Source organism: Rhamphochromis longiceps, linkage group LG7 (assembly GCF_057381845.1).
Source record: "Rhamphochromis longiceps isolate RC_006_pf linkage group LG7, R_longiceps_female_GT1.1, whole genome shotgun sequence".
Lineage (NCBI taxonomy): Eukaryota > Metazoa > Chordata > Actinopteri > Cichliformes > Cichlidae > Rhamphochromis > Rhamphochromis longiceps.
In genome coordinates, this window is record NC_140563.1 from 12,541,382 (window position 1) to 12,559,571 (window position 18,190).

The 18,190-nt window shown below is 39.4% G+C and overlaps 4 protein-coding genes across 6 annotated transcripts; 2 read left to right on the forward strand and 2 right to left on the reverse strand.

Moving 5' to 3' along the window:
• Positions 1 to 1,492: 1,492 nt before the first annotated feature.
• On the reverse strand, positions 1,493 to 2,332 carry ch25hl1.1 (cholesterol 25-hydroxylase like 1, tandem duplicate 1). Its single transcript, XM_085411068.1, has one exon. It carries the CDS (start codon positions 2,330 to 2,332, stop codon positions 1,493 to 1,495), a length of 840 nt encoding a protein of 279 aa, XP_085267194.1.
• A 2,488-nt stretch (positions 2,333 to 4,820) lies between these two features.
• LOC146664871 (uncharacterized) lies at positions 4,821 to 9,905 on the reverse strand. 2 transcript variants are annotated; one of them, XM_085412196.1, is made up of 13 exons: positions 9,743 to 9,905; positions 8,703 to 8,746; positions 7,999 to 8,559; positions 7,402 to 7,461; positions 7,236 to 7,288; positions 7,007 to 7,151; positions 6,569 to 6,909; positions 6,244 to 6,472; positions 6,043 to 6,157; positions 5,758 to 5,869; positions 5,545 to 5,656; positions 5,161 to 5,273; positions 4,821 to 5,000 (listed from the first exon to the last, which is right to left on the reverse strand). In XM_085412196.1, exons 3-13 carry the CDS (start codon positions 8,545 to 8,547, stop codon positions 4,931 to 4,933), a joined length of 1,899 nt encoding a protein of 632 aa, XP_085268322.1. In that variant the 5' UTR covers positions 8,548 to 8,559; positions 8,703 to 8,746; positions 9,743 to 9,905; the 3' UTR covers positions 4,821 to 4,930. The 2 variants fall into 2 exon arrangements, with proteins under 2 accessions (XP_085268322.1, XP_085268321.1); XM_085412195.1 differs by lacking the exon at positions 8,703 to 8,746.
• Positions 9,906 to 10,745: 840 nt separating this feature from the next.
• On the forward strand, positions 10,746 to 12,148 carry ch25hl1.2 (cholesterol 25-hydroxylase like 1, tandem duplicate 2). The gene has a single exon (XM_085412197.1). It carries the CDS (start codon positions 10,804 to 10,806, stop codon positions 11,635 to 11,637), a length of 834 nt encoding a protein of 277 aa, XP_085268323.1. The 5' UTR covers positions 10,746 to 10,803; the 3' UTR covers positions 11,638 to 12,148.
• Positions 12,149 to 14,323: 2,175 nt separating this feature from the next.
• On the forward strand, positions 14,324 to 18,086 carry tspan3a (tetraspanin 3a). Of its 2 annotated transcripts, none has more exons than XM_085412199.1 (7): positions 14,324 to 14,517; positions 15,427 to 15,618; positions 15,805 to 15,879; positions 16,097 to 16,198; positions 16,321 to 16,473; positions 16,602 to 16,717; positions 17,221 to 18,086. In XM_085412199.1, the coding sequence occupies exons 1-7, from the start codon at positions 14,455 to 14,457 to the stop codon at positions 17,288 to 17,290; spliced, it is 771 nt and encodes a 256-aa protein (XP_085268325.1). In that variant the 5' UTR covers positions 14,324 to 14,454; the 3' UTR covers positions 17,291 to 18,086. The 2 variants fall into 2 exon arrangements, with proteins under 2 accessions (XP_085268325.1, XP_085268326.1); XM_085412200.1 differs by having other exon boundaries at positions 14,450 to 14,517; positions 16,602 to 16,685.
• The last annotated feature ends 104 nt before the right edge of the window (positions 18,087 to 18,190 follow it).

Below are 18,190 nucleotides of genomic sequence, written 5' to 3' on the forward strand. Positions count from 1 at the left end.
GGACAGGCAAGAGTTAAACAAGGCATGATGAGAAAGAACTGATCTGCCAGAAAGTCTATTTTATTAATGTGGAAACCGCTTACTATAGAGCAGGCAGGGTAGAGTGGATGGGGGTGACTGTCAAGGATGATTCATGACAGAAGGGTAACAGCAAGAGTGAAAGGCATTGTTTACAAGGTGGTAGTGAGACCTGCTATGATGTAAGGTGTCACTAACAAAAAGGAGGATGAGCTAGAGATGGCAGAGCTGAAAATATTCACTGGGAGTGACTGAGATGGACAAGATTAGAAATGAGTAGTCTGGAGACAAAGAGAGACAAGCCCTTATAGATTGGTATAGTGTATAGATTGGACAAAGGGTGTTGAATATGGAGCAGTAAGGTAAGAGGAAGAGATCAGAGAAGATTTATGAATGATGGGATGGTAAATGGCTCGCATTTGTTTAGCGCTTTACTTAGTCCCTAAGGACCCCAAAGCGCTTTACACTACATTCAGTCATTCACACACGGCAAGCTACATTGTAGCCACAGTTACACTGACAGAGGCGAGGCAGCCAAACACTGGTGCCGCCGGCCCCTCTGACCACCACCAGTAGGCAAACATGGGGTTATTATCTTGCCCAAGGATATCTGGCATGCAGCCAGGAGGCAGCCTGAGATCAAACCACTGACCTTCTGATTGGTGGCTGACCTGCTCTGCCATCTGAGCTACAGCCCCCTCCCTATGGTATGGGGTGTGACACAGGAGGGAGATGGAGGAAGATTATCCAGTTTGGCGATCCCTAGAAGAACACGTCAATGATTTTTTCCACAAAGTTCCACAAAAGGAATGCAGGAGTCCTTTTCCTTTTTTTAATGACTTAAAATTACTGGCATATTCAAATCAATATACCTTTAAGGAGTTAGAGCTCTGCGCTTTCAGGGATGGATTAGCCTGAATTCCCTCAGTCATGTTTTTTTCTTTCTTTCTTTTTTATGTCTTTAACTCAGCGTGACTAGTTTGACAAACAGTACATTTCTTGTTTATGAACTCTGTTTTCCCTTGTGAAGTTTGGAAGGCTGAGTAAGGCTCTTTCAAAGGTTTTAAATTATGTAAGACGATTACCAGAAAACCCAGACCCCTCCCTACAGGAAGTTTCTTGCAATTATAAGTGATTACTGGAGCTTCACCACAGTATTGAATGAGTGATTATATGCCAGCTTTTATTTACTTTTTATTCCATTTAATAATGAATGAAACAAAAGAGTCAGATTCTTTGTAAATAAAATGTTTTTTATTGAATTCAAAAATTCAACAAATTCATTTAACACGGTTCATTGAGAATATACACACACATATATATTTAGATATTTATATATATACACTGCCAAAGAGTGCGGAGACAGCAAGGGCCCCACATAGAGAAAGCAGTAATTAAAGGATTGGGCATTAAAAGAGTGTTGCAGTGCTAACAATGCCACATAAAAAAACAGGCTTTATTGACAGAACAGTTCTTATTTGCTTTTCAGTTCATTTTTTTTCTTCAAAGGGGCAGCAGTGCCAAAAATTCTGTCCCAGTGGCTGAAGAAAGGAGCATAGTTGGTGCTCGGCCTCTGGTGGTGCATGTCATGAGCTGGTGCTCCACCCAGCAGCCCCAAAGGCACCAGGTGGTTCAAGGTCCACGGCAAGTCATAGCCTATGTGGTCTTCAACAGACATCCAGATGCTAAAAACTGTAATGCACCATGTGGTCAGCGGGTGACAGTTTAGAAGAATTGGATCACAATTGCTCCAGAATCCCACCGTCATCAGCTCTGGGATGCTGAGCCGCTCACTTGACCATGAGAAAGGTGCTATGTATTCATGGTGGACTGCATGGATCCAGCGGTAAAGCTGAGGATGCTTATGATGCATGAAATGCCAAATAAAGTACTGAGTGTCAAAGAGGAGCAGTAAAGCCAGCATATCAATAAACAGTTCATATACTGTGGGAGCATCTCGTGGCAGTGGTGGTGCAGGCATAATGAAAATACTGATTATTACAGCTGGTAAAACAAAGAAGATGTGGTTATAAAAAGTGACCATGAAGTTGTCACCCATCATTTTCAAAGTTGGCTTCCTGTTTGGTTGGATCTTGTACTGATGGAATAAAGGCACCTTTTCTCCCAAGAGGTCCAGCACAGAAAAAGGTAAGCTGAAGAAAAAATAGCTAGAAAAGGCGAGTAGGACGGGGAAAAATGGGGATGAGATGAGAGGCATATAGTGAAAAAGTAAATAATCCCAGAATGGCTGCAGAAGAGGGTCTGAGCTCCTGCAAGGCAAGAACTGCAGGTAAGGTTCAGTGATGTTCAGCATCTTGGTGTGATACCAATGAAGGCCGCTTGTGATGCAAGTCTTATGATCCAAGACAAGGTTCTGCCTTATATAGAGGTGTTTAACTGGAGGGGCTTTGCTCGCAGTCACACCACCACCTCGCCCCGCCCCCCCCCCCCCCCCCCCCCCCCAGCAGCTTAATGTACAAAAAATGCCATGTCAATGCCAAAGGGAACACCAACGGTTCAATGAATGCAAGAAAAGAAAGCAAAACAGCTTTTTGTAAATGTTCCAAGCTTTTTGGTGTCCCAGTTTGGAGAATATCTCCTCATCTCACAATAAGCTGATTGTTTTCTTTGTTGACAATACAACATATAATGGTGTCATCTCATTTAGAGGAAAACAATCAGAATATCGGAGTATTTCTCTGCTTTTTTCTGCCTTTCTGTTGCTGATACATTAAAAAAAAGATGACTAAAGCTGTGTATACCTCTTTATTGGTCACTTTGCATCATCCTATTATGCTGGTCAACGATCACATGTCTGATGAAATATATGCACCATATACTCTACTGTATATGAAATTATTATTATTATTATTATTATTATTATTATTATTTATGGTGTCGACTTGAACCTTAAACACATAACCGTAGCGTTTACGCGAATAAAGTAATGTAATTTCTTTTTAACAAAATAAATATGTGCGCAATATTCTAAGTCTCCTGTTTTCCTCCTCACACCCAGGTGGTTCATTCAAACAGTACATCCAGTGCCATTTGGCGCTTTTTGGTGATTTAAGCGCTCTTTGACCCACATCTGCAAATTGGACAGGGAAGGAGTCAAGCCTGTAACATTTCCTCAGGTCAGCGTCCGTCTTTCGAGATTGAGAGTTAATTTGAAAATGGTCCGACTCTGTAATGAGTTTTACAGGATCACAAAGCTTGTGAATGATGACGTAGTGACTGCCAGGTTAGGATCGATCTTTTCAAAGATCAGTTTTCTTTTTCTTCAGATGTGCTATTGTTTTTTGTTTGTTTGTTTAACAAAATGAATTCTGAAGACAAAAATCAGGCAAGTGTTTGACTCACAGTAGGAATATTTCAAGGATTTTTTTTTGGCTGTCTTGATGTCTTGATATTTCTCTTTTGTTTAGTTCGTTGTATATTTCTCTCTTACACTCATTAATGGCTCAGTGAAAAGCTGGAGTGTTATCTGTGCGCAGCGATTAATTGAGAAATGTGTAAAGATACATGTAAATATAGCATATAAAGGAAAGCAGAGTTCACTCCTAAGGAGATTAAAAGTTAATCATATTTATTCTAGTTTTCTATCCAGGTATGCTTTTACTGCATTGCCTGAACAATGAAGTTGTTGCCATTCGGACTCTTTTCAGATGGTGTTGCATGCTGGAGCCAAATCCGATTTCATTAATTTCGACAAGATCTTAAACGCCAGTGGCTGAAATACAGCTGCAAACCAGGACACAGCCTCCGCCGTGTTTTACAGACGGCTGTAGACACTCACCGCCACTCTTCTGTCCTCATTTATACATATTAAAGACAATTTGAACCGAAGATTTCAAAGTTTGATTAATCACCATCAGACCTGTTGCCACTGATTTTCAGTCCAGTTCTTGTGTAGTTTTCCCACACCTCAGTCTTTTGCCTCTCCCATGCAGTGGTGATGAGCTTAAAGACACTCCACACCATGGTGATCCTATGTCAAGTTTTCAGCTAATAGCCAATGTTGATGTAAAAATACAATTTTATGCCTAGCTGTGTCATCTTTGTCTTTTATTGGTAGAGCCAATTTAATAAATTGGAAGAAAAAAATGTTTTTTGCTACAGGCTGCTAGTAACAAAGTGCCTAACACTTTTTCCAAAAGACATCTAATTCCCTTAAAGGTAGTTTTTATATATTTGAATGATTCATATGTCGATATTAATATTGCTTAAAAAATTAAAACTAACAACTCAAAAATGTATTCCTCTGTAAATGGACGGGACTGAAATTAAATGAAAAAGAGGGGAATGTCCAAAGTATGGAGAGCTGTTTCCCCAATATCACCTTAAAATTACAAGAAAGTCTGCCTCCTTGAAAGTACAAATTTAAAAAAAATGTGGGATGACTTGAGACTTTTGCAGTCCTCTGTGCGTTTTGGCTGTAGATTGCTGTTACAAGAGGATCAACAGGGTCAGCTAGATTAGACTAACTAGGTTAAGTTTAGTGTTTAATCTGTGTAATGAGACCAACTGACCTCCATACACTTTAAGTCACTGGGTCAATCCTGCTAATGCTGCCCTTTCTTTGCCAGATGACCTCTGAAAATAAGATTCTAATCTTAAGGAACATTTAATACTGCACTAACTAATATAATATTGCAAATACCAGGACACTTCAATGTAATTTAATGTTCTGTAAACTGACCTTATGGCTTAAAGGAGTACAAAGTCCTCTAACTGAAATCATATTTGATCTAAGAGTTTAAATACCACATTGTAATAATATTAACGGTTCTGACACCAAATGATCTCAAACACAGAATTTATTGTGGAAAAGGACAGTTTCATTGAAATAATGATTTGTGTATCGTAATGATTTGTGATAAAAGAATGCAATGAGGCTCTTCTTCACCAACTACTTCTTCTCAGCGGCTGCCTTCCTCGAAACCGTTTTGTTGGAGTTGCCATATTTCTGTCGATCATTTCTGAAGAGAAAGGAGAATAAAACCTTAATTTTTTAAAATCAGAGATTTTTTTTTAAAAAAAAAAAAGAAAGAAAGAAAGAAAGAAATAAAAAAGAAAAACTAATCCCATAAAATTTTAATTATTAGTTCCCAGGATATGAACCTTAATGTAATTAAGTACCTGCTCATTTTGACTTTGTTTCTACACCCCTGTCCTCCCTCCCAGTGGCTGGTGTACGTGCCTCTCGTCATCATGCCTCCACAGCTGACGCATGGCTTTCCATTTCCATATGGCTGCAAGAGCAAACACAGTTTGGATGACATTTTGTTATCATTTAGAGCCGTAATCTACCATGCATTTATATTCCCAGATGTAAGCAAATACATTTTTAATGAAAAATAATTAATTTGCAACTCAAACAGAGCCTTTCCTGTTATACATGCACTGATACTTTACCTTGGTTATTAGACTTTATATTAGACTTTCAATGAGCAGACTGTAAGGTTTGCACTAATATACAGACTGACAAGTAAGATTTAATGAAATTTCAAATCTATAGTCCACCTGTTCTTTAGCACAGAAACCACAAATCATGCGCGTGGCGAGTTCCATGGGGTGGTCCTGGTTCTCATCATGGCACACATCGCAGGGGTAGGTCCGACCACAGCAGGGAAACCTGAAAAAATGGGTACAAATCTTTCACCGACTCCCACGTGCATTTATTAAACCTCTTGTACAGACACATAAGAAAGAGAAAGGTCAGAGGGAGGACAATACCTTAGCCAGCGGTGGCTTTGTTTGAAATGTTTGCATGTTCCTTTTTCTGGCAGTGGCTTCCCTTTTTGCACAGCAGGATCTCTTAATGTCTTGTAACTGACACCACTTGACCCTGCACAAAATGAGAAAGCAAAACAGACACAGTAGTTTAGCCCTTGTGGTCTGATGAGGCGTAAGTTTATTTCAGTATCTATAAATGCTCATGCTTAATCGAGTAGCTTTCGTTTTTTAAACTGTTGACATATCCTTATATTGTAATGATGTCATATGTAGATGAGCTCTGACCTGTTTTATTGGTGCGAGGCTGAATGTAGTGAAATTTAGTGCTCTCAGCCAGGATGCTGAGTTTGGTGTGGCAGTTTTCACAATTGAACTCCTTTGTTTGTCCATAGGCAAGGTTCTGATGGAAAAAAACATTTGTTTTCGGTTGCATGAAATTTCACAGCGCAGCTGTTCTGGTATGTTAAGCATAACATGTTTCGTCACCTGCATTGGGCCCTCTTGGGAACAGCTCAGGCAGCCCACAGTGAGTTCACACTCCTGAAGTACTAGGTCCACAGCTGTAGTGTTTTGGAGATCCAAGTAACCCAGGATATCACTGTAATGGTGAAGCATGCAGGGTCTGAATGCTGCACTTATGCTTGTGGTACAGTTTTCACACTGAGCCGAGCAGGGGGTCCTTCCAGTGAGTGTCAGGTCTGCAGTCACCTTACACCTGTAAACAGAGTTAGAATGTTAGAACTGTGGATGGGCTCTCACTCTGAAAAAACAAAACAAAAAACAGTGTCTGATGCTTTCTTATCTTCATTACCTGTTACACTGAAGAGAAACAGTAATTTGCGGGGCGACTACAGTGGCGGTGTTCTCTCCCAGCATCAATCCCAGCAGCTTTACCTCTGTGCCTCGGCGAGGGTCGCTGATCTTAATGTTCTCCACCAGATGACTCGTCTCCTCTTTCTCTGTCCCTTCATCACCACCTAGATTCTCCTGCTGCACCAACTTCCCTTCCTCCTGTGTCATTTCAATATCCTCATCTCTGTCTGCAGCAGCAGCATCAGACGCAGGCTCAGATGTTTCAGACACAGTTACCTGGAGCTCCTGATAGGGTATAAACTGCAGTCCAGCTTTTTCTAAATCAATGTCTTTTTTCAACTGCAAAAAAAAAAAAGAGCAAGAGAGAAAGAGATCTTGCAGGTCATTTTGATATATATACTGAGCTTGAAACACAATGATTAGACTTCAATCTCACCTGCCGGGCTCCTTCAGTAAACAGCCTCTCCAAGCTGCGATCCAGCCAGCGAAGAAAAGGCCTGAAAAGCAGCTCTACCTTTCCCATGAGCTGATTGGTCGCATGCTTGGCTTGAAGCCACTCCAACGATGCTTGCTGTACATGCCTATTTAGCAAAAGATTTTGTAGAGATGACTGCAACAGCTATCAATGCAATAAACACATAGAAATGAACCACAACTGCGTTTACCTCGCCATTACAGAAGGCAGATCCTGGTCCAGGGGTATATCCAAAGTAAAAATCTAAGAAAAATAAATAAATATCAAAATGATGACAAACTGTTCTTTCCATGACAATCATTCTTAGTGTGGAATATTAGAGGAACTGTGGTTTAAGAAGAAGCAGCGGTCTTTACCTCTTGTGGGTAATTGTCTGGAAAGCTCACCATGATGTCAATTTCTTTCAGATCAAAAGGCTGTAAGTTAAAATGCAACATCAGAATAAATTTCCAGGTAAGACTGCAATGAACTGCTATGTTCATTTTTTCAACCTAATAATATTACCAAAGTATTAAAGTTAGCTCATTAATAATTGTGAATTGTAGCCTAAATTATGATCAGACTGGACTTTTAGGTCTTACAGCAGTTGGTAGCTTACAGACAATTTAAAGTAGTACAACTGTAAATATTTATATACATGCTTAAATAAATAAATCTTTAACTCTTTCGCATTACAACAATTCAAGCTTAGTGTTTCAGTTTAACACTGGGCCTGAATTATCTTGCACCAATTACCAACTGAATTAAAATTTACTGTGTGAGCTTTCATATTGCCTTATGAATAGAAACAAACTTCAGTATTTGTTACTCTGTGACATCACTGGTCTTCTGTGTTGCTCTCAATTAAGGAGAGAACTTGCTTACAAATTAAAACAGAGTTGTACTGTATTAAGAGAAGTGATGTGTATATGGGTTTTCCCACTAAGCTCTTGAAGAACAAATGAAGTGTTTACCCAGTCTGGATCTGTGGCCTCTACAGTTGCACGGTAATAAGTAACTTTCCCATCACTACGTTCCTGAATAATCAGCTGATCTTTGGGAAAACGCTTCTTCAGCTGACCGATCTCTGTGTCTTGTAGCTGTTTGGCGATATCCTCTGTCATGTCACTCAGCTTCACCTCCTGAAGGACGCTGGGGTGAGGCACTGGTTGAATTCTCTGTTCAGCTCTCGTCTGATTGCCTGGAACAGGCTGGTCATCCAGTAGGGCTAACTGTGGTGGATGCCAGAACCGACATCTGTCTTCCATGGTGCAGTGTCCTGCGATGAAGTAGCAGCATGGCCGGCGGACAGGTGATGGCCTGTGGCTCACTGATGCAGCTGGGTAGGATGTGCTGACGGTTTCCTTCCCATGAGCTTTGCCATCATCTCTTACATGCAGAAATTTACACTTTTTCCCAAAGTTGCAATGACGTCCTTGAGAAAAGAAGCGGCACAGCTGCTGTGCTGGAGTTACTCCCTCTAAACCACCTTCTTCCATCCTCTCTTCCTCACTATTCACCATTGCTATTAATACCTGGATGAATAAAAACAAGTTTTAGACAGGCTTGGCCTATTCTACTAATACAAGCCTTCATTAAATTCAAGAAACAGATCATACAGTACTGTGAATTACAGGTGGGTGGATTGATATCAATAGTTTGTGCAAACACCACTCACTCCTTTCAAGCACCCTCGTCCCTGCTATGCTGTGATTTGTTGTCCTGCAGTCATGCGAGTGAGAATAGTCATCATGATTGTTACTTTGACATTCAAATAATATATTAGGCCTATTGTAACGTGTTAATTACTTGAGTTGACCGGAAAGAAATATCTCAGACATGAAATATGAAAATATCTGACTAAAATAACGCTTTTATGTTAATTTTCAAGGTTTTTTATTTTATTTTATTTAAACAGCACGTTAAAAACAAAACAAGTCGACACAAAGTCCTTTCCGGGCAACTTTGTTTACATTCCGGGTCTCAAAAGAAAAAAAATGTTTCAAAACGCTGTGAAATGTGTTTTGTTGTGTTAACTGACAGTGGAAAGCAAAAATCCCATCTTTATTTGTCATTAAAAAGCATTCAAATTAAGCATATGCATTAACTTCATTAATCCACACACGTTTCTCCCCTTCATAAGCTGGCTTCATGGGTATCAGTATTTGTGATACCGGCCTATTTTTACTTTGTATTGGAACACTGCCAAATTCTACAGTATCAGTGCCCTTTCGTTTAAATAAAATAAACTCTTTCAAGCCATGAAAGACGTGCTCATATACGCTATGGTGAGTTCTGAGCATGCGCAGTCCATTTGTAAATCGCAAACTGCGTCAGGGGATGGACTTTAACCAGTTTTATGTCAACTTGACCTATTTATTTTTTCTGTGAGCGTAAGAATGACAACGAAGTTAAATGCTTTTGCTGAAATTAGTTACACTTGACCTGACCGGTGTCTTTTGACCATCTCCACCACTTACAGCTATAACTAGAAATCACCCACCGTTAATGCGATATCATATCATATCATAAATAGCATATGGGCAGTATTTCTCTGTCATAATTACTAACTTAGCAGTAAAAAGCTAGTCAACATCGAAGATAATACAAAACTCAAACGCTCACGATTTAGCTAGCAAAGTTAGCTAAACTTTACGTACGACTGTACGCATGCTAATGTTTACTTTATAAAGGAGTTAATTAAAAAGACGAAATTACCTCGTTTATGCACGGAGTTTCTCGTAAAAGCTTGTCAAGCGTGATAACGACAAGTACCAGTCTTAAAAAAAACCCCTCAAACAACCGTTTAAGGCTGCTACATATCAGGTGACTGCACGGTCAGCGATACGTGCTATAAAACGTCTTAACCGTGGACTGTAAAAACATCAGCGCAAGAGTTATGCGTCATAATATGCGACAAAAAGGCTTTTAATACTATTATTCCTCGAAACGTATTCGAATAATACATATAGGCTCCAAAATAATATGCACATATAAAAACTGGTGCCAGGGACGGTAAATAAAATATTTCTAGGTAGAACGAATTAAATAAAATCAAAGGAAACAAAAATAAACTTGAAAAAAATTGTCAGTAGCTGTTCTGGAGCCTTTGAGCACAGGAGAACAAAGCTAGCATGGATAATCCTGAACTGAGTGGCTAAAAATGAAATCCAAAACAGCTGTACAGTGAAAACATCATCCGCTGGTAACATCCTTTGTTATGAAGGAAAGCATCTGATAAGTAAATGGACTTTGTGGTGAGGCTATCTTCCTCTTCTGCCTTCTACAGTATGAACTGCTTTAAATACGTATGACCTTGTATTTAATTTTAAATATATTTATTTTCCTGTAAAGACCTGATAGTTGTTTCTATGGTTTTTCAGATTTAAAAAAAAAAATTCCCATTCTCTTTTGTCCTATATGTCTCTTCTTTAACTCATCTGTTTTTATGGCTAGACCTGTGCAAGACGTCACAGTATTTATTTTATATAAGTGAAAATGAAAAAATACACCAACCAAACAGGAGATGCAGCATAAACAGAAGACAGAATAATCACCTATATGTCAACAGTTCCTGTGTGGAGAGCTATAAGTTACCTGTTGCACAGGGTGTATAAATAATTTATTGTACCTGGCTGCCACTTGATACCACACAGACAGAAAAGCCTAAGCCGACACACACATGGAAAAAGTGTTTGCCAAAGCTGCTGTTTCTGGCTGAAGCACCTTCATTCCTCAGACACCTTCACTGTGTTTTTTTTTTTCTTTTTTAATTCATCATGGATCTTGTAGAAACCAGTGTAGATATTTGGATGAGTTGGTCAAGAGAAAAGTCTTTGCTGCAGCCTCTGTGGGACAGCCTGAGGCTCAACTACACAGACTATTTGCGATCTCCGCTCTTCCCCATTGTGCTGACTGTCTCTTCATACTTTGTCTTCTGCATCCCTTTCCTTCTTTGTGACATAATGGGGGATAAATGGCCGTGGGTTCAGCAATTCAAGATACAGCCGAGCCGTCGACCAACGGCCTCTGCATTGCTGCACTGTGCAGGTGTCACCTTGTACAACCATGTGTTTCTTGTGCTTCCAGCATCTGTGGCCCAGTGGGCGTGGAGGCCACCCGCCGACCTGCCAGACCAGGCTCCGTTCCTACTGGAGCTGATCGCCGGGGCGATAGGCAACCTCCTGCTTTTTGACTTGCAGTACTTCATTTGGCACCTGCTCCATCACAGGATCCGCTGGCTGTATGTCACCTTCCACGCCATCCATCACAATTACTCGTCTCCCTTTGCTCTTGCGACTCAGTGTCTTGGTGGCTGGGAGCTGGTTACAGTGGGCTTCTGGACCACCCTGAATCCTGTGATCCTGAGATGTCACCTGTTCACTACATGGGCCTTCATGGTGTTGCATGTGTATGTTTCTATAGAAGATCACTGCGGCTATGATTTCCCCTGGTCCACATCTCGTCTGATACCATTTGGCATCTACGGAGGGCCCAGCAAACATGATGTGCACCATCAGAAACCCAATACAAACTTTGCACCGCACTTCAGTCACTGGGACAAAATATTTGGCACACATGCTGATTTTAGCTTCTCCTCAGCTACGAAGTAAACTATTGCAAGCAGTGAGACGTGTGTTATTGTGCTTCTTTTTCAAATCATGTGCCTGTAAAACATATTTGCACACAAATAGAGCAAAATTACTGCCAGTACTGTGTTGATAGTTTTCTGTGTCTTTAGTGACAGTTGCCAATTCAATGAAAATGTTAACATTTGAACTATGTGCATAATCTAAATGTGTGGTTTCTAAACTTTGAAAGTGATCTTGAGCTTTGGGCATGGCTTATCAGTTTCTCCCTTATATGAAACCTTGTGTTTTCAGTGCATGTTTATTTTCTCTTAGTTTGAAACTACAACAAGAATGTATCTAGCAATGCAGTTGTGTAATCCTGAGTCAAGTAATGTGACCAGTGACATTTTATTACTCTGTGTTTAGTTGGTTCTTTTTGTGGTTATTTATTCTGACTTTATTCCCAGGGAAACAAAGAAGTTTTCATTGTTTTTAACTTTACTTATCTTTATTTATCTTTAAACTTTCATGCAAGCAAAAAAATTGATGTAACAACAGATAAACATCAGCTACTGCAGTATTTGCTCACAACAATGTTCTGCTGATATACTGTATTCCTAATGGTTGTAATTTAATAAATTTCTGTGTAAAAGCCACAACAAAAGGTACATGATATTTTAATGACCTGATTAGAGATACTTCTATTTTTTATTTTTTTTTTAGAAAGAAATTATCTTTTTAAATTTTAAACATTGCTCCTTCTCTGTTTTTGAGATCACATAACCTGACTAGTAATTCCACACTTGAAATGTTTTAAGTATGAGAGTCAAGGATGAGAATTAAACCAGGAATGTCAAGCATGGAGCCCTCAGGAAACAGCCAGCCTGATAGAAGGTCAATTTTGGCCCATTGGATGGTTTTGTTAAAGTGGAAAAACTGCTTATTAGAGCACAGGCAGGTGTCAGTGGTGATTTGTGATGGAAGATAGCAGCAAGAGTGAAAGTGAAGGTTGTAAAATCTGCTATGATGTATGGTTTGGAGATGGTGGCATTGACAAAAAAGACAAGAAACCAAGATGGCAGCTCAGGTTGAGCAGTGTGGAGACAAATTTAGAGAGGCAAGGCTGAGATGGTTTGGACATATGCAGAGGAGGGATAGTGGAGGAGAGAGGAAGACCTGAGATAAAATTAATGGATTTAGTGATTGATAAGGTGAGATCAAGGCAGATAAAATTGAATGGGGAACATAAAAGCATTTTAAATGTAGACAAATGATAGGAATCATAAAGATAAAACACTCGACAGTGGATCTATAAAGGTACAAAACTTTCACATGTTAACTGTTTCAGAAATGGTTAGCTTATTAGATGCTACTTATGTATTTGCACTTCTTTACTCATTAATAAAGAAGACTTTTAGAGGATTATATGTTATTGTGCAATAGTTGTACTACAATGTGTAGTTTGTGGCCTGTGAACTAAAATGAGTTTGACAACCCTTAATTAAACAGTCACTGTATTAGATGCACCTTACTAGTACTGTGTAGCACCTTTTGCGGCAAGACTTGTAATTCTTTGTGGCCTAGATTTAACAAGATACTGAAAACACTCTTCAAAGAGTTTGGCTCGTGTTTACTTGATAGCATCACACTGTTGTTTCAGATTTGTCAGCTGACAAAGGTGGCACTTATGCGGTCTTCTGTCACTGATGTATTGCATATTCAGGTCCTGTTCTACATACTTTGGTTGTAACAAGTGGTTGTTTAAGTTACTGGTGCATCCCTGTCAGCTCATTCAATCACTGCATATTTTCTCTTTTTCTGGCTGTTTTCTATTAACCCAAGAAAGGTTTGTGTGTGAAAATCCCAATAGATCAGACTAACAGAAATACTCAGACTAATCCAAAACAACAAACAATAAAATTGAACAGAATAAAATACAAATATCCTGTACTGTCCCTCATTGGCAAAATGCAGGTTTTCTAGCAGCAAGGTGGCAGGCAGCTGGAGCATGCAGCCTGTCACTTTAATCACCTTTCTTCGCATGCTGATGCTCAGTTTGAACTTCCGCAGGTGGTGTGTGAGTTGCTGCCATGTGATTGGTTGATTAAGTATTTGCGTGAATAAGTTGTTGAACAGGTGTACCTAATGAATTGGCCAGTGGGCGTATTTTCCATGAGGTGTCTGCAAATGCGGTACAGGGCATGCATTTTAGGATGCACATTGTCCTGTGGAAACATGCAGATAGAAAAATCTGATCCATGTTGATTCAAACAATTATGTCGGCACAGCAAGTTTGAAAAAAAAGACTGCCTATCTGATTACTGACTCAGTTTAAAGGGCAGATAAAACAGTATAGATCCACCTCTACACAACCATGCCACGTTCAGAGTTACTCTATCATGTAATAGAGGCTGATTTCATATTTGCATTAACGAGCAGGTGTAGAAGTGTACCTAACAAAGTGGCGGTGAGTTTATGTCATACCACTAGATGGCAACTAGCAGCTTTATATATAAATAAAATTGATATGTCGGGTTTTTAACATTTGCTACATTTTTATCATTTGTAACACAATAATAGCTTCTTGGCTTGAAAAGAATATTGCTTAAAGGCTGGTCAGATAAACCGGACAGTAAGCTTTAAGGCACCAGTCACCATTTCGGGGGCGTGGTTAACTTGTGTGTTTGTGCAGGGTGTGTTGTCGCAGTTCTGCTGTTGGGGGCGCTGTGTCGCAGGCAGCTGTCCAACGGTGTGTTGTTAAGGTTATGGAGAGTGAATGGTGGGGCCAGCTGGGAGATGTCTGACTAGAAACCTGCATTATTTTTCCGAAACGAACAGCTTTAAAAACTCGTGTTGACGATGGGGCAGTGTGGCATCACATCGTCGAAGACGGTGTTGGTCTTTCTAAACCTGATTTTTTGGGTAAGTTTGGAGGTTTATGTCGGTTTTAAACGTGCGTCACATTTAACCGGCTGTAGCTAGCTGTGTGTTTGTGTGCCGCCAGCTGCTTAGCTTGCTGCGACCTTTGTCTCACTAGTGACGGGCTAGCTTCAAGAGGCAGCCCAAAAACGTGACTATTGCTGATGAGATATTTAGGTTTCCGCTATGAGCTTATATTAAATGAACCATGTGTCATTACGTTTTATATTAAAAGATCTGTTTGCTATGTTGCTTCCTGAAGTGAAGCTACCTTTTTGTGTACTTGTGTGACATAGATATTGCTGTGTTATCATAACTTAAGAACTTTAACAGAAGTTTAAGCAGATGCATTATTTCTTTTTATTTTATTTGTTGGACGTGGCTACAAAGTAAATCTAACTCTCAGCATGTTTCTTTGAAATGTACTGGAGTATAATGTTAAGGTCCACTGTATTGTACATGATAGTCTCTGGGGATGAGGACAGTTAGTGCTGATTAACTGTACAGTAGTTATGTAAAACCGATCCTAGCATGTTGTTTTTAAGAATTAGAGTTCATACCTAGTGCACTAAGACACATGTGAAACGGCCCTATGGCAAAGGTCTGTTGCCACGGTGGCAATACACTTATTGTGCTAATCGCTGCAGCACGGTTGCTTCACAGCGAGAATGCGTTAGGTTCAAATCCAGGCTGGGGCCTTTATATGCAGAATTAGCATGTTCTCGCCTGTCTCTTTCTCATACAGTTTAAAGGGGGTTAGGGTAAGCGTGAATGGTTGTTTGTCTCTCTGTGTTAGCTTTTTACCCAGTGACTGCTGAGATAGGCCCTTGACTCTGAATTGAGTAAATTGAAACATAATACCTGAATGGATACTATTTATTGTAATGTTTTTTTTTTTCTTGTCACCCACAGGCCGCTGCTGGTATCCTTTGCTATGTTGGAGCCTATGTCTTCATTACATATGATGATTATGATCACTTCTTTGAAGATGTGTACACTCTTATCCCAGCGGTGATCATCATTGCAGTTGGAGCCCTTCTATTCATCATTGGGCTAATTGGATGCTGCGCTACAGTGAGGGAGAGCTACTGTGGACTTACATCGGTCAGTAAACCAGTTTAAAGAGTGTGCTAAATATTAAAGGTGTAGTTCACGATGCATTATATAGTGCCCTGAATGCAAAACACCAAGCATGAATTAACAGGTAGGGTGAGTGTAACTTAAACCAGACCAAAGATAACCTTTTTGACAACTGTCCCTTTGTCTTTAATCTTGAAATTCAATCCACAGTTTGTCGTCATTCTCCTGTTGGTTTTCATGACAGAAGTGGCAGTGGTGGTTCTTGGATACATTTACAGAGCAAAGGTGAGGAAGTCAAATACAGCTTGCTACATGTTTGTTTGGTTTTTTTCTGAGCCTTTAGCACAGTAGATCTCTCTGATAACACCCAGCCAGTCAACCGCTGAAAATTCTATTAAGTGACTCTGGTGTAAAGTTGATTTGTTCAAGAAGATGTGTCAACAAACGCTTAGCTCTCACCTTTTTTTTTTTTTTTCTTTTTTTTTTTTAAAACTCTTCCCAGGTTGAAAATGAAGTTAATAGTTCTATTATGAAAGTTTATGATGAGTACAACGGCACAAATAGCAACGCCCAGAGCCGCGCCATTGACTATGTTCAGAGACAGGTGAGGATAAAAATCATATTCTCTTTATCAGCTGTCTGTCTCTTTTGTGTGTGGTGTGTTTTGTTTTGTTTTTTATGTGTATTTGCAAGAAATTGACATTACTTTTGATTCTTTATCTTTAGCTTCAGTGTTGTGGGATTCACAATTACTCAGACTGGCAGCACACACGCTGGTATGAAAAATCAAAAAACAACAGCGTACCCATCAGCTGCTGCAAATCTAACATTGGAACCTGTACGGGGTCTCTTACTCATCCTGAAGCTCTCTACCAAGAAGTAAACAATCTCTTATCTCCTCACAAGTTGTCATGCTGGATACACATTTATTTATTTATTTATTTTTTTTAACGTGACAGCTTCTTCTTGTATATTCATCTAAATATGTATATTATATGCTTCTATAGGGTTGTGAAGCACTTGTTGTGAAGAAACTACAGGAGATCATGATGTATGTCATCTGGACTGCGCTGACATTTGCTGCCATGCAGGTATTTAACTCAGGAAGAAGATTGCTTATTAGGTATACCATGAATATTTTATTAATATTTTATTAATATATATTAACATTTTGAATATTACAGCTGGTTACTCAGAACTGGGTATCTATATTTCAAATTACTTTTAGTATGGAGTAGCAGGTGACAGGCTTCAGCTTCACACCACCTACTCCCAAGAAACCAGTTCCTCACTGGTAAAAACGTATTTGCACTTACCATGCTGTAAGTCAAAGGTGTCAATTGTAAGGCCCAGGTCAAATCCGGCCCCTAATTTTTAATTAATACATTTTCTGTAATGTGGGCTGCATGTGGCCTATGATGTAAAATGATTTTGGCATACCTTTTCTAAGCGTTAGAAGCAGAAGTGTCAAGCTATTCAAAGGCAACGACCACAGTGCGAGCCAGTGTTCCATGATGAAAACAACACATATTTTAAAGTCTGGTATAATACGTGCTGCTATACGTTGCAGGACTTCCCACCTTATAATGTGTGAGTACTTTTAACTGAGTGTTGCATTTCCTTTAGATGCTGGGGATGCTGTGTGCATGTGTCGTGCTGTGCCGGAGAAGCCGGGATCCTGCCTACGAGCTGCTAGTTACAGGGGGCACCTATGCATAAAGAGAAAGCATTTCTCACCATAACATTAATTAAGGATTTATAGGTGAGAGGATGAAATAATCTATTACCACACTAACCTTAACGCACTAACCAAGTTAACTTGTGTGTTTTACCTGTTTGGTTTTTTTTTTGTTTTTTTTTTCCAAAAAGCTGTTGTCCAAATTCTTTATAAAGGTCATTGAGATTGAAACGTTGGCATTATTTGCTCTGTGGAAAGCATTGTGGTTGGAAGGCCCCGCTTATACCAACTGAAACCCGGTTTGGTTATGTTCAGAGTTTTTATGTGTGTAGTGCAGTTCCCTCTTATTTTTTGCACTATATATACGGCTAACACATTGTATTTTTTTTTTTTTTTTTTTTTTTTTAAATCTGTCATGTACTTGAAAGAAAGAATATAATTGACCTTGTACTTCAACTGCTATTACTACTGCTACTACTATTCTACTATGAGAACTACTCCTGCAGCTCACGTACGTTTTAAACTTTATTTTTCATCAGCAGTATTCTGTCAAGAAATACTTAAACTGCAGTAGAAGTAAAGGTCACTGCATGTTTTTGTGTGTAAACTGTGTAACTTCACTGGCTTTTACTTATTTGAGCTTTATCTTTTGAATCAGTCCTTTTAGTATTTGGAGTGTAATGCATTGACTTTGTCCCTTTCTGTTTGCAGTCTACCAATGGTAGTTTTAGAACATGACTTGCTAAAATGTAGCAGCGGCAAGACTCCAGAATGTAATTGCAGCATATTTAAAATTAAATCGAATGTTTTCCGGTTTGTGTTTGTTCTTGTTGCTATCAAAGAGTCAAAAGGTCAGAAGACACTGGTGTCAAAAGAAATTACGATTTTAGACTCATATGATTTCTGGTAAATATCTCT